A 15,996-nucleotide genomic window follows, 5' to 3' on the forward strand; every position below is an offset into this window, starting at 1 on the left:
AAGCAAACTAATTTGATCATTTGAAGAAATTGGTTGTTGTATTTGTAATCAAAGTGATGGTAATATAGTAGATAATTTTAGATTTTGAAAATAATTCAAAATTGTAGGCTCTAACAATGTAGCCGACAATGTAATTGGCAGTTTTAGTATAAGCATAGAAGGGACTAGATTAGAACTGTAAGAGACATCAAAAACATCAAAGAATGTGTTAAGTTCAATAGTTAGAGTAAGATTATGATGACTATTTTCAGATGAGTAAGAAACAAACATCTTTAGAGACAAATATACACTACTTTATAGATTATAACACCAAATTCTTTGAAATGAGAATCTAGACTAAGATAAATGCATTGCTTTGACCGCAAATCAATTTTCTATAAGCAAGAGATATATGAACAATAAAAACTAAGATGCCAAAAACACAAAGTTTAGAAAAGTTTAATTTGATCTTAGTTAACAATTTGAAAGGTATCTTATTGAAGTAATGTTTTGAAGATCAAAGGTTTATAAAGATATATATAGCTTGTATTACTTTAATCTATAAAAAAATCCAAAAGATTATAGTTGTATAGAAGATACTTCGTTACTGTTTTGAGGATTTAGTTTCTTTTTTCTGCCACAACATTTTGATATGGTGTAAATGGTTAGAAGAGCTTTCAATAGATTTTATGTATAGTGCAATATTTTTTAAATTTATCAAAGAAGAATTTTCTACCATTATTAGATCTGAATGTTCAAAGGTTTTTTTGGATTTAATTCTACATGGTTTGATAAAAGATTTGGAATTTTAAAAAATAATTATTTTTTTGAAAAAATAAATACAAATATATATTTAAAGAATTCATCTATAAATACAAGAAAGTAGCATATGATGCTTAATATTTTAACTTCAAAGGATCTTATAATATTGATATGAATCAATTCTAAGATATTGGATATCTATGAAATTTGTTGTTTAGTACCTAGGTTTAAGTTTGTTTTTTTTAAAGGAAAATTTTATACATATCATTATTAATAATTTTGTTTAAAAGGTTATTGATGGCTCTATGTTCCATTATTTTGCACATACTATGGTAGTAAATATAATCCAAAAGACAATGCTATAGTAAAAATAAATAATAATGAGTTGTAGAACAAGATAAAAATTTTGATTTTTGAACAATAGTAATGCCATATAATTTATAGAAGCCATTGTGATCTTGTTGCAATGCTTATGCAATAGTGTTTCTAATCAACCACAAATTACATATGTATGTTGCATGAATTCTAATATACATCCATTTTTTTTTTATCAAGAAGATAATAAAAAGTAGGTTTTTTTGAATGTCTAATAAATAAAGAATATGATATAATATTTATATATTTCTAAAAGGGAATTGAATGAATACTTACTCAATACCAATTACATCATAGCTATAACCTTTGATTGATGTAATTGTTGTGCCAAGTTGTAATGAAGAAAAAAACTAATTTTTGTCTAGTAATGTGGTATGAGGCTGCTCAATCAAGATATTGCAAATCTACAATGTAATCACTTTTGAAAAAATTAATTTTGGTAAAGCAAGCTTCCAATATGGAAAAAGTTGAGAGATCATGTTTAATAATATTATTTTTTTATTATCATAGAAGTTGATGGTTTGATTGTCATTGAAGAATTCTTTGATACTATTGACATGGTTCTTGAATGGTTGGAATTGACGTTCAGTCTAGAATTATAATTCTACAAGCTTTAGTTTTTTCATCAAGGATTTGATGTTGTCTTTAATTCTACTTACCTTAGGTTTGTCTAAAATGTGACTACAAAAATAGGTGACAAAGTTGTTTTGGTAGAGAGATGTATTTATGCCTTGGTATCCTCATGAATGAGATGTCACAAATATATATATGTTTATTCCAATAATTACTTATATGATTAGATAGAAGTAGGTAAAATTAGATTAATTTTATAATATTTTTTAGACAGACTTCTTAAAAGCTTTATAGATATAGTTTTGATTTTATATGTGTTTGTAAGTTAGAACTTGGTCAATAAGTTAGCCATGTATTATATATGTTGGTAGCTTGTAGAACAAGCTAATTATATGGCATACATATAAAAAACTTGCCTCGCAAGTTAAACATGTGTCTTGTAATTTGGACACCTATTGGAGGTCCTATAGAATATTGTCATGTAGTTCATAGTTAGATAGTATATATGGAGGCAAGAGTGAAGTCTTCTTCACTCTTATCAATGCCTTTCTTGTTTTTAGTATAATTTTAAGAGTCTATATTCTTCTTGTCTTTGACAATAGTCATTCTAGTCTTAATACTATACTACTTTTGAAGTGAATATTTATTCTTCTTGAGTTACACAATAGTATTTTAAGGTTCTTCTTGTTTTTATTCATGTCCTTCAGATGATGATGGATACCATTGTTGAAGTATCTTCATATAATAGACTCCAGCATCAATAGTACAATAGTTACTTCAACTTGATATTGGAGTCTAATGTACAATCTAAATTTGTAATGAGATGTTAATGGATTTTTACATAGGTTGAATCTCTTAGGGCCATTTCAAAATGCAAGGAATGTATTCATTTTCTTCTCTTTAGTTATTTGTATCTTCCAAGACATTTCTTTATTAAGTAGTTGCATTATTAATTCTACTTAGCATAGTAGTTTATTTCATAGTATCATTTGTTTTGTATCATATTTTTTTGACAAATTCTTCATTATATACCAATCTATAATAAGTTTTGGCAGAGGGACACTTACATCTTTAAGAAATCTATTGTTTTTTTTTTTTTTTTTTTTTTTTTTAATCAAATACTTATCTATAGTCATCATACTAATTTTATTGGTACTAAAAAAGTTATTGATTTGATGAATTCTACAAGGGTTATTGTTTGCTTTGTACCTAGATTTCAAGTGTGTCGAGCACTTGTAAGGATCATGGAATCTTTTCATGATGCATAGTATTGTGTACTTTGTATTGTTGTTGAAAGAACTTATGGCTTGCTTGTGGCCTTTTTCTTCAAAAATTAATATTGATCCTATTATAGTATAGAGTAGTTGTACTAGAGACTACAAATGGTGATTCTCACAGTCCAACTAAGCCGGAGCTTTGATACTATGAAAGAAGCCTATAGCTTCAAGGTCATTAAAACATATGTCAGCCAATTAGATGCAAAAGAATGAAGTGTGAAATAGTGATTCCGACGGCAATGGCAGGATGCGATGGAGCTTCAGACAAATCGATTTGAAAGCTGAAGGTGGCGCATATAAGCAAAAGGCAGTAGCCAGCTGCCTCCGCCACACCAGCACCAGCTTCAGCAGCGACCGCAACATGGGCACTGTTGCGCAACGATGTGGCATGCACGAGCATGCATGCGTCGTTCCTCTTGACACCACAGGATTTCTTCTCGGACGGAGCTCAATTTGGCTCTTGCTGATCAACTGTACCGACGGCCTGTGCTGAAACAACCAGCGCCACATGAGCTCCCAACACGACTGCCTTCCCCACTTGCTGATGCGCAAACAAGTCGATAATTCGTGTTTCAGCCCTTCTTGCCATTATAGGATCTGATCCTGGGCAATGATATGGAGCTCTTCTCGCAGATTCCGCCTCACCTTGAAACACCCCAACGCGAGTCTCTCCACCGACGCGTGCGTCCCCGTTCCAGCAACGGCGTCTGGTTTCAATTCCATTAAGCCTTCTTATTATTGTGAACACCTGCTCCTTTAGTCGCAGCACATTCTTTCTGGTAATCACCTCATCCAGCTGATATACAGCATGAGAGGATAGCACCGCACCCTGGACCGTTAGATCTAACCATTGTCAATATCCCTACGCCATGACCCTCAAAGCACCTCGTTAGAATTGAGAAACTGAGAAACCATGCAAGCCAAAAATAACTAAGAAAAGGGAGCTGCATTCAATAAAGCGTAGGACATATATAGGACGTCAAGCCAGATGAATACTGGGCCTGAAGTACAAGATTGCAGTCTTGAACTACTGCCACGCCGTTGATCGTCGAGGGGTTCGCTGAATCCTCAAACGTATCTATGTCTAGGATGCGCATTATTGCATAGATGTTTCACTACAATAATTGCACGATAAATGCATGTGGCAGTCACTTGTTCCAGTTAATTTACTAGGACGTACACCTGTGAAAGTATACTGCGTTGTGGCATCATATTGCACCTGCCACCACCTGGTGGTGGTTTCTAGCGACTGTACAATCTGAGCCTCAGAAAGGGAATCAAGATGCTCTCCACTGTTTCCGCTGTTTCACTCTTCAATCTATCAACTGGACGTGCTTCTTCGTTTGCTATTTTTAGAGGTATTTCTAATCAAATTTTGAACTAGCGGAAGAAGCAACTTGCTACTAGAACAACGAGAGCTGTCAGAGCAGGCAGCAGAAGGCTTACTTAACAATTACGTCCTGCCTCCTTATCTTCCCTTCGGAAAATTCCTTTTGTCGAGCAATTCTGCATGATTTCATCATATCTGTTTACTGACGCTTGAAGAGTCGGACAGGAAGTCCACCAATCCAGTCTCTACCATCTGTGAACCCTCATCTGGGTCATTTCTCCACTATCGTCTCGAAGCTCTCTGTCACTGTTGTGCGAAATTTCCGGTGATTAACTATTGTAAGTGCACGTTGAGATCCTGGCCAAGCCACGCCTTAGAAACCGCGGCTTCAAGCCTCCGTACCTAGCACTAATGATGGAGGCTGCGGCGCCACTCCATTCAGGGCACAATTGCGATCACGTTGTATTGTAAGTATTTGAATTTCTCTCATTTAAATATTGTGCTTGAAGTTCAGCATTTCTGACGCAACTCTCATAATACTCAAGGAAACACACACGAATGTAGTGTGGCCCAGGCTGTTGCACATTTAGCCTACAATCGGACACATTTAGTCACCGGACTGTGGTCGCATAAAATCGCAGTCAATTTTTCTTGCAAATATGGACAACGAAGCACCACAATTCCTTCACATCATTCGAAACTCTACTTTCCTCTGAAACTAGTACTAAGCGAGCCCAGCTTGGAGGGAGAAACTCAATATTTTTCAGTCTCTGTTTGTGCTTTTGTTGCATCGTTACATGAGAGAATTCGTAGCAATCTGGCCTTCAGGTACAGATTTTTATTTGACCGTCTTGACTTACAAGAGTGGGGGTTTGGACTTTCCAGTTGTTGGGTTTTTCATCTTGCCTGTTCCGCCTGCATTCCACAAACTTTGTCAGCCGAAATTTGATTACTGATGACCAGTATGAAGCAGCGGACGGATGTTTAGTAACGCTGTGCAGGCACTGCCCTGTGAAATCAGCTGGAATCTTGTCAGATCCTACAGCTCGCCGGTGTCCGCATACCCCAGAGTGTTAGTGTGTTTAATTTAAACTCGGATTCTGACAGCTGCAGTTGAACGTCTATACACATGCTTATAAAGTTTAGAAACCTTTGTGATCCTTGGTAACACATGCTTGCACACTTGAGAAAAGACTAAAGTTTTAAAGACACCCAGAAACAGAATGTAGTGCAATCCTTCTCTGGTGGTTCTGTGCACCTGGAATGAACATTATTTGTGCTTTTTCCAAACAAACACGAGGAAGACTCGTCACATGGGTTGAGTGACAGGAAAGAAAAAAAAGCGTCCTAACTTGCATGAGATTCGAATGGGTGTACTGGAAACGTCCATGCCTGTCTATCTTCGTTGAGTTGCATTTGCACGCCTGCAGAGGGAAATCTACTGTATTGATGTTGTCTCAAGTGGGTCATATATGTCAGTGACAGATTACATCTGTTGTCATAAGTTTGTGATTGATAACCTTTCTGCCATTGCAATTGAGTGCAAGCCAGGCTGTCAAACCTGTGCGAATTGTCTATGGGGAACAGACATTTTGAAATGTGGCATAAATTCATTTCTCCAGGCACTACTTGAAAGTTAATGCATTAAAAAACAAGTTGGTGCAAAAGTTTTACTGTATCTGCTTACAGGTGTTCGAGTTTCTGGCAACTAGAATCATTGTCACTGAGGCTGGATAAGATGTTGCTTCCACACACTGAGACTGCTGTCAGCTTTGGATTCGGAATAATGGCAAACACACAAAACAATTTGACGAAATGGCACTAAAAGCCCATCAGAATTCTGAAATATATTTGTTGTTTGCGGGCCTGGGTTATGTTGTTCATGTTATCCTTCAGAGCCTCGGCAACTCTTTCTCCTGGATAGGATGCGAATGGATGTTAGATACTCGTAAAAACAGATGAGCATCACATGCAGTCTCCATTGTATCTCTTCGTCACTGCTTTCAACATAAAATTCCTCATAAAGAAACTCCAAAAAAAATTCTGAAGAAAAAACACACACAACAAAAAAACCCCCCAAAAACCCAAAAACAAAACAAAATATTACAGCTGTTGCACGAACTGAATCTTTACTGCAACATAACAACAACCAAGGATTAAGATCGGATTTGAACTTTTTTTCGTTTTCTTGCAATTGTGTCGAGGCCAAATTAAAACTGATAATGTGGGCACATGCTGTTTAAGCCAAGTGACAAACAGAAAAATTAATTAAAAAAGTTATCTTAATAATCACAAATCACTCTTCTGCTCACTCATGAGAAGGAACGGCTGACACGGATCATGCCATCTTGGTTGGCACTGCGAGCAACCATTCAATCTTCGGGAGGGGGAAGAAAGAACACATAAAGCTAAGATTCTCATGCTGTCAACGTCGTTCTCCATCTTCACACATCTTTTGCAGAGTCCAGGTGCAACACGAATACTGTACTGCTAGGTCTGGTGAGGCTGCTCACCGGGGATGAGGTTGATAGATGCCGAAGGGAGTGTGTATTCTCTCTCGTTCGCTCTGTTTCATGTCCATTCGTTGCACACCAGCTTAGGGACAGAACATCTACACTAAAGCTTGGCTATGTCAACCAAGCTGAGCGACTGCAAGACTTTTGAAACCGTCAAGGCATGGCACGCTCCGGGCCCCAACTGCTCACAGCCATTTGTCAAGGAAGGGGAGGTGAGCTGCCCAGTCAAGCATGACTTGGTAATTGGAGAAAGGCTGTAAAAAGCATTGGAGCCAAGGTACAGATCATGGTGGCAGCCAAGGGTGTCACATGTTCCAAGCCACGGTTGAAAATTCCAGCTAACCCTTTGAGGGACAGTCACAGGTAGCCTCTGCTGCTTGTCCTGATCGAAAACAGGAGCAACTGCTGCGTAACTCTAACACTTTTGATGCTGCGGCTCTCTTCGCTGCTCCAGCAGCACATCCCCATACCCAAGCTCCCCCTCATCTTGCTTGCGCCAGCTCTGCTTCGCTGTGAGCACCGATGGAGTGGTGCATCGCTTACGCGGTGAATGCATTTCGGAAGCCGTGGCCACCTGATGAAGCTGGAGGGCTGTGCATCATGAGATAGCACAGAATTTCTGGAGAACTGTGCCTTAGCCTCCTCTGACAAGTCGCCGCTGATGGGTCCACAAATAAACCCACCCACGCTCACTCCTCCCTCTTTCATCGCATCCAACGAGGAGACTGCCTCAAAAGCATATGTGCTTGTGCTTGAGAAAAGTAAAACTGAATTATTATAACCAAGTGTTTAGTGTTCCTGCAGGCAACACTGTTGATGATCCTCTTCCCCACACAAGCTGGTGATCCAGAGCCCACCCTTTCTACAACTTTGTATGCCAATTGTTGTTGTTAGTTGCTTGTTAGTTTGTTTGTTTGTTTGGTCATGTGTGTTCATTTAAGTATAAATTCAATGGAGTTTTTTTTTTTTTTTTTTTTTTTTTTTTGAAGTGACAATATTCTGAACTTGTTTTTTGGTCTAGAAAAGCTAATCTAACAAGGAGCATCTTAGAAAATATGGTACAGAAAGCTCCACGGAGCCTATACAATGAATGGTAGTTGCTTTTTTTCATGTTTCAGCTTTGAAAATACATTTTCGAGAATTTTCCCAACAATTTCTCGGTAAAGGTGAGCCATGTTTGCAAAGAAAAAATATAAAAGAAATTGAACCAGGAGTCGTGTAGATGAAGCTACATATTAGGGACTCATCTGTGTAACAAAATAACACACCTTTGCTTGGTTTTTTGAAATGGATAATTATGTTTGTGCGTAAGTCCTCGGGCAGCTTAATAATGTTTTTACTGCACTACGACATTAGCAGCAGCTGCATCAAAGAGCCGCAAATCTCCGTGATTAGAGACCCAGGTGAAGCCAGGACAGTGAAGACGTTACCGTTAAGGTCGCGGATAGTAATGAAGCGGCAGTTTAGGCTCAGGACGAGGGTTAATCTCGTTGACAAGACATGAGGGCATCGCAAGCATAGTGCCAATTCTGGATACTTCAGCAGGTGGTGAGTTGGTCCACTCACACATCCGCTGTGTCCTGAACTCACATTACTGCGCATTCTGATTATTCTTCACCCCTCAAATCTGCACACATCGCTTATGGCACCCAATTTGGCATGCGCCCAACCACGTTCTCTGCCCGCAAGGCAACTCTGGGAAGGTACAAAATTGTTGGGAATCAGTGGTGGTAATCACTGAAGCAGGTAGGCAACCGAGGTGATTTGCGCTGCTAATCAAGCAAAATCGCGGCGGCATCTCGAGACCCAAGTCGGATTTGGCTTCGGGGGTCGTGGAGCTCCAAGCGTGCGTCAGCTTGTCGCCGCTGGTAAAATCCGACAAGGTTACGGTGCCCTGCATACCTGATTGGGTGGTGGAAGGAACGTGCAGGTTTCGTCTGAACAGACTTTCGCAATTGTAAGAAGTGTGTGGAAGTAAAGTATTCGCAGGGTGCAATTACAATTGCAAAAGCCCCGGATGTCGTATGTTGACTCACGGGATTGGTGTCTATCTGAGCAGTCGCTGGAGTTTGTGCCAGGCTTGAGGCTCCTCTTGGTCGGCTGCCCAACGGCAACTTATTTTGGCTCTTTCTCCCGCTTTGGAGGACGACCAGGTCATCGCCTCTTCACCAGTCATCATTCGCATTAATCAAGGCTGCCGGATTCCCACACTTTGGTCACCTATCTAGAACCATGTCCGATCTCTGAAGTTTAATCACGACGAAATGCGTCAAACTTGTGTTGCAAATTATATCTCCCCTGTTTAGTGGTTTTTTTCCCTGCGCTTGTGAGCCAGGCACATTTAATTTGTCAAAATTGCTATTGAAGACGAGGTTTGCTGCTGCGATGAATTTTACGGTAATGAGGTAGGTGCCGGCGCTTGATTCGCATTTTCACATTTTGCCGTCGTGTCGTCTTTTTACCGATCTTAGTCATTGGCGAGTTGTGTCTATACAAGATCCAATCCTTGCGAAATGAAGAATAGACTTTTGATGTCAATATTGTCTTGCCTCTTCACAGTCAAAGCTGCGCCGGGGTGCAGTGATTGGGCAGAACATAGAATGAGAGGTTGTGAAAGGGAGCTTGTTTTCAGAGTTTTCTGACTTAACTCCGAGCAATCTTTACAGGCTCAGCAGATTTTCCTGGGCATTGGTTGAGGTTAGCGAATAATCTAAAACGAGCCCGGTACATCCTTGAGTTTTTTGAGCAGTCGGAAGGGGTCATGGTGCTATCTACTGGAATACGCGAGTGCGCCGCTGCCATTTGAAATCTGTGCAAATTGACTGGAGTGGCGATTGCATGTAAGTTAGGAAGTTGAGAAATGTCCAGAAGCAGCAGTTCTCAGGTGCTGAATCGTGCATCGAGCAGGACTATGGTGTACCGTGGAGGTGCCTCCATATTGGATTCTGAAACAGAGGACATTTCTCTTAATTTTTGATCCAAGGTTGCGGATACTAGAGATTTAGAGCCAGGACGCGGCTATGGCGTATTACAACGAGCATGAGCGCTTGCGTCCCTACGCCCCTCGCGACGAATACGTAAGTAACTATTACTCTGGCTTTGTTGATGAATTTCCTTGAAATTTAGATACTTCGGGTAACGAGGGTAGGTCTAACTTGAAGCTACATTCGGGAACACAGCCAGACTTTTGCAAACATTGCCACATGATTTTTAAGACTAGCAGGACTCTGTGCTTGATCAATCCGATCCAACATGTCACACTCCTGAAGCCCAATTTCTTAGCTATTTTCTTCTTCGCTGAGTCCTGTTTATGAGCTGGAGTTTGCGCCGCAATCTTGGTTGTGTGATTCGATTTACGTGAGTGGCATTTCTTAGTTTCTTAAACCCAAGTCAGCAAGGACATCGGACTAGAAGTGACAAGGGTATTAGATGAGAGTGCGAGCGTGAGCTGAGATCATGGGTGTGCTCAATTTACGAGAACACCGCTCAATTTCACAGATGCTTGCATTGTCTGTACATTTCTTAAAGAGACAGAAAGTTGGAATGAATTTGGAGACTCTGTACGTTTGATACGTGCTCCAGAATCGAGAAAGTTTGCCTTGAGCATTTACACAAGTTGGTCAAGAATAGTGATGATTTGTTCCTTACATGTTGCTGTGATAATCTTACATGGCGCATTGGTGTTTGTGTCCATCCTCAACGCTCATTGAGAGTCTCTGTTTCAAAACCTGTAGGTTTCGCAAGGCCATGATGGCCCAGAGTTCACATTGGGACGAGCACCGCCGTCAAACGACCCATATTGGCAACCTCCCTCGTTCAGAACAGCCCCAGATTATCAACCCTTCCCCGTTCGTGAAGAATACCCCCGCGGTGTACCACATGAAGTGTACCCAAGGACTCTGACTTCTACAACCTTCACTCCTGATGACATTCTGGGAGGACCTCTATTCGACTTTGGACCATCTCAAGATCCTGATTATGGAAGAGTACCATCACACAGGAGTTTCGATTCGGGCCACGACTCTGAATATGATCTGAGACGACCACTACATGACTTCCCTCAATCGGACTACGACCGAAGGCCATCTCATGACTTCGATCATGAGCGCAGACCTCAATCTCAATACGCCCCCCGACCTCCAGAATTTGACAGCAGGTCTCGACCTTACTATGACCAAGGATCTCCTCCAAAATTCGATCGAGGACCTCCCTCAGAATTTGATCTGGGCCATCAACCTCAGCATGAGCGTAGTAGACCTGTAGACTTTGACAGAAGGCCTCCTCCTCCAGACTTTGATAGGAGACATCCTTCAGCAGACTTTGATAGAAGGTATCCTCCTTCAGAATTTGATAGAAGGCCTCCTCCTCCGGACTTTGATAGGAGACATCCTCCTGCAGACTTTGATAGCAGATATCCTCCTTCAGAATATGATAGAAGACCTTTCCCTCCGGAATTTGATAGAAGACCTCCCCCTCCAGAATTTGATAGAAGACCTCCTCCCGAGTTTGATAGAAGACCTCCCCCTCCAGAATTTGATAGAAGACCTCCTCCCGAGTTTGATAGAAGATCTCCCCCTCCAGAATTTGATAGAAGGCCTCCTCCAGAATTTGATAGAAGATATCCTCCTTCAGATTTTGACAATAGATCTCTTCATGGACATGACCATAGACCTCATGATATTGATAGAAGGCCTGAGCCTCACTACGGTCAAAGACCTCCTGAAGTTGAGCACAGACCTCCTCCTCCTCCTGAAGTTGAGCACAGGCCTCCTCCTGAAGTTGAGCATAGACCTCTTCCTGAGGTTGTCCTTACACCCCCTCCTGAAGTCGAGCAAAGGCATGTATCTGCCGAGGTTCCCAGTGATGCAGGATTCCAACCTCCTCTCCCTTACGAACCTGAGCAACATTTAAACCTGCCAGAGTCACCGAAACGACCTGCGTCACCACCACCACCAGTAGTTATCTATCCCCCGGCACCAGTGGTTGCATGCCCTCCACAGGAATTCGCGACGGAAAGGGCGATTTCACCACCCCATCCTCCCGCTGATGATGTCGGTCCCCAATTTCCTCCGATGCCGTATGAACCTGACGCTGCTCCTCAGCCTCAGGTAGAAACCTCTCGTGACATCCCCCATGAGCATCGGCCTCCTGACGTAGTGCCTCAGTTTGTGCCTCCCATGCCTTACGAGCCTGAGGGGCGTTCGCCCATGCATCATCACCACGATGAATATCCTGATGGGTATCCTCCACATATGGATCTCGAAAGCCGGGGAGTAGAAGGCGCTGTTCCTTACCCAATGGAAGGTGGACCTCCTCCGTTGCATCAAGACGCTTACTACGGTCAAGTCACGGTCAGTTCTCTGTACTAAGGTTATTGTAGATACGTCATGTATTCAATTAATTACCTGAACGGTTGCAGCTTGCTTTGTCGCTTTTGAAACCAACACACGAGGAAACGTGTTTGCAGGATCATGGACATGTGAAGAAGAGGCACTTCCAAGCTTGCAAAGACTACTGGGCAGCGTTCCTCTTCTTCTTGCATTTCTGGGCTGTGGTTGGTGTGTGCATATACCTCGGAGTGAGAGGACTGATAAAATCGAACCAAAATGAAGAACTGCTCCGTGCATATGCTCTAGCTCCTTCACCTACGCCCCTAAACTCAGAGAGTCTTTACAATATCAAACATTGGGCGCCACAGCTTGCCGCTGCAACAGGCGCAGGATGGTGGTTTGCATTTATCTGGCAATCGCTCATCCGTGCGCATCCGCTGCCCATGATCAAGATCTGCCTGTGTTTAGGTGCTGTGTCCACTGGTATGAATCGATTAACAAGCTCTGTGTTTCTGCTGTCCTGTTAGTTTTTTCCTGGAATATGAACTTGAAAGCGTTTTGCTGTTCATCAATCGTAGTTTCGTGAGTCTAGACCGCTGGTAGCTGGAAATATACGTAACGAGCAACCTTGTTACATGTGAGAATTCTGATGTGCAAACTTTAGTGAAGTATTCTGCTGCTTGTATTAAGTCTCGCAGAATTTTGCTAACTCGGTGAATGCTACAGGACTGTTGGGAATCATACTACTTTCCACAGGAACCGCCAAAGGCCTTATTGGTCTCCTTTTCGTGGCATTTGCACTTTTCCAGGGACTTTATGTGCACCTCGTCAGGCACCGGTAATCCTCGCAAACATCAACTTATGCCGTTGTGTTGTTTTTGGTCACAAGTCGTAGAGGAATGTATTCAGGATAGAAGAATTGACTTGACAGCTAAACTTGGCGTTTGATTTGGATGCTCTGTGCAGAAATAAATTAGGACTTTAGAATTGAATGATTTCTCAGCTAATATTTGTTCGAATTGTGGCCCCAACAGGATGGAGTTTGCAGGAATCATGCTCAGAAGAGCACTCTTGACCGTGCACGAATACAAAAGTCTTTACGTAATCTCAATGTGGACAGTGTTCTTGGCAATGTTTTGGCTTGCCATATGGATATTCGGGGTATCCGGAGCGTTGAGCTTCCAACATGGCGGATACTATGTTGCTTTGCTGGTTATTAGTCTAGCATGGTCCATGGAGGTTCTTCGCAACACCGTCAACGTCACTGTTGCAAGTGTTATAGGCACTTACTACTACGAGGTGAATAGCTGATCACTTACTCATGGTCAAAATAATGTGCTCGAAGTCGACATATTAAGTGCTTGGTTGTGTCGTATCTTCGAGAATTAATTATTGAGAGCCACTCCTTTTATTTGCAGATGGGCAACATGCCACATCTCCCAGTGTTGAGATCATACCAACGGGCATGGACTCTTTCTTTCGGAAGCGTCTGCCTCGGATCAATATTTGTGACTCCAGTGACCACTCTTCATGCCATTGTAAGTAATTTCCTGCCTGCACACTCTCAACGTTTGATGCAGCAAGTAGCAAACGAAATTCCTCTCATTCCGTACAGGATTTTGAAAGTCATGGTGTCTCTTTGCAGGCGAAGCGCTTGGCTAATGAGCAAGGCGCAAACGAGTTCTTGTTCTCATGCGTGAATTGTTTCCTTGGAGTACTGGAGTTTTTCATCAAACATTTCAACAAATGGGCTTTCGTGGGGGTATGCGGCATATTAGTCTCCAACTTCATGTCACCCTTGCAGACATGCTGACGTTGATTGGATATTCTTCTAGTGTCGTGCCATGTACCAATCAAACGATGTTTACTTTGGATGTACATGGTTTTCAGGTGGGTTTGCATGGGAAGAGTTTTGTGAGGTCGGCAAAGGAGACGTGGATCCTGTTCAAGGAACAAGAAACCATGTTGCTAGTCAATGACGATTTAAGCGGCGCAGTGCTCTTGACTGGTTGCATAATTGGAGGAGTTGTGACAGCTCTAGTTGGTGGCTGTTGGACTTTTGCAACACACCGTAATCTCACTGTTGGTGTCTCTATTGTCTCGTTTCTCCTCGGTTTCTTTGTGGTGAGTCCCTTCAGTACCGACTGACGTAATATTGAAAATTTAGTATTTACTGGAGTGAGTTTCATGTTCTTGGTGCACAAAAAAGTGATAATTACCTAAGACTTAGCTTTTGTTTAGCAGTAGGAGAACTTTTTTTCTTTTCTTTTCCTGATCATGGTTTTCCAAGAAGCATCTGCTGTAACGGTGTCATTTGTTCTTGCTTTCGCAGACATACTTGACAATGGTTGTCTCAGAGAGTGCGGTGGCTGCATATTTTGTATGTTTTTCTGAGGACCCTCGTGTACTTGCAAAGCACGATCCAGCCCTGGCCCAATACATGACTCGCCGCAATGATCAACTCAAACAGGAATTAGAAGATTAATAAAAATGAAAACCGTAACAATGTCAAAGATATCCACTTCCTTGTCTCCCAAGGCTTGTATCATGGAGGCAATATTTTGGGTTTGTTTCGTCTTATTTATAGAAACTCCCAGCAGATTTCTTCTCTCAGTGATTTCTCGAAATCCACAGCTAAAAGTAGTAATGTCGCAGGCATGGTGTTTGTATCTGAATGGAGGATGGCCCTGATTGGGAGGGTGACTATCCTTCATTCTCCATTCTACTAGAGATTAGTTCCTGTTTTTTTCTCTGTTTTCTTTTTTCTTTTTCTCCTTCTCTTCTTTGCGCAGAGATACCGTTTACGCCCCGTCTGTAAATTACGTGAGTGTGAATACGGCAGAGAGATTGGGGCTGATATGTAGTGCGAGACTAGAGATTCTTGATAAAAATTTGGCGGGGAACCTGGAGCAGAGTTGTAGCCATTGGCCACAATAAATTTTATTTCTGGTATTAATAAAAACTACGATGTTCATTGCTAGAAAGTGCATTCTGTCACGTTAAAATGCGGATGTTCATGATTCCAATTCAATCTTCCGGGCACGTCTCCAGTCAGCATTGCCTCCTGTACTTGCTCTTCAACTTATGTTTTTGTTACAACTCGATCTGGTGAATGAGGATATGTGATCTTCAGGTGGAAGCTTCAGACAGCTAACATCTTGTGCACATCTGACTGCCCTGCGGTTTCCTTCGCAAGTGCTGCTGTTCGGAAAGTTGGGATTGATTGGATTCACCGTCGATGCATACCCATCTTCAATTGATAATCTTGAAATGAGCGTCAGCCTCGGTATGCTGAGGATCTACTGTTTCGAACAGTAATGAAATCAAACACTGCACACCGTATCTGCAAATGTCGTAAACCCAAATCCTCCAACGTTACCTTAAATCCAGGTCGGCTGGCAACTTAAATACAGAAATTTGTCACATCAGTACTAAATATCCATTCATTAAGAGCTGGACATTAACCGTCTCTTGGTGAAGCTGTGCAATCCACCGGAACTGCGGCAGGAAATGATGCAGTGGCCCCTTTCAGAAGCCCACACTCCTGGCCAGCAATCTTCCAATGGTCTCACCCGAACTATCGATCCTCACAACCTCGAAGGACACGAAGTGCTCTCTATCTTTGCGAGACCCATTTTTTTTCGCGTAGTCCAGATACTACGGCAAGATTACGGAGCTACCAGGATTGTGTCAAGGATTTCTCAGTGTGCACCTCTCCTAGCATGGCACACCATTGCGCCACCCAACCCCACATTGTCGGCCACGTTCACAGTGCCATCATCGACAACAGGATGGATTTGCACCCGATTCAAGTGACAATTTGACAGGGTGACAATGGGGGGGAAGCTGGATCC

General features: G+C 41.9%; 1 protein-coding gene across 3 annotated transcripts; it reads left to right on the plus strand.

Moving 5' to 3' along the window:
- Positions 1-6,487: 6,487 nt before the first annotated feature.
- On the plus strand, positions 6,488-15,126 carry LOC112274435 (uncharacterized). 3 transcript variants are annotated; one of them, XM_090245643.1, is made up of 10 exons: positions 6,488-9,217; positions 9,372-9,889; positions 10,547-12,163; positions 12,280-12,625; positions 12,869-12,980; positions 13,177-13,441; positions 13,561-13,680; positions 13,788-13,904; positions 14,033-14,266; positions 14,475-15,126. In XM_090245643.1, exons 2-10 carry the CDS (start codon positions 9,833-9,835, stop codon positions 14,625-14,627), a joined length of 3,021 nt encoding a protein of 1,006 aa, XP_090101769.1. In that variant the 5' UTR covers positions 6,488-9,217; positions 9,372-9,832; the 3' UTR covers positions 14,628-15,126. The 3 variants fall into 3 exon arrangements, with proteins under 3 accessions (XP_090101769.1, XP_024359710.1, XP_090101770.1); XM_024503942.3 differs by having other exon boundaries at positions 9,479-9,889; XM_090245644.1 differs by having other exon boundaries at positions 9,720-9,889.
- The last annotated feature ends 870 nt before the right edge of the window (positions 15,127-15,996 follow it).

The sequence above is a fragment of the Physcomitrium patens genome, chromosome 21 (assembly GCF_059467195.1).
Source record: "Physcomitrium patens ecotype Gransden chromosome 21, ASM5946719v1, whole genome shotgun sequence".
NCBI classification, from domain to species: domain Eukaryota; kingdom Viridiplantae; phylum Streptophyta; class Bryopsida; order Funariales; family Funariaceae; genus Physcomitrium; species Physcomitrium patens.

Excerpts from the sequence above, each read along its gene's own strand:
- LOC112274435 (XM_090245643.1), top strand. The coding sequence starts at position 9,833 with ATGGCGTATTACAACGAGCATGAGCGCTTGCGTCCCTACGCCCCTCGC. Across the intron at positions 12,981-13,176 it reads GTGCACCTCGTCAGGCACCG|GATGGAGTTTGCAGGAATCA; the intron begins GTAATCCTCGCA and ends TGGCCCCAACAG. Across the intron at positions 13,442-13,560 it reads TAGGCACTTACTACTACGAG|ATGGGCAACATGCCACATCT; the intron begins GTGAATAGCTGA and ends TTTTATTTGCAG.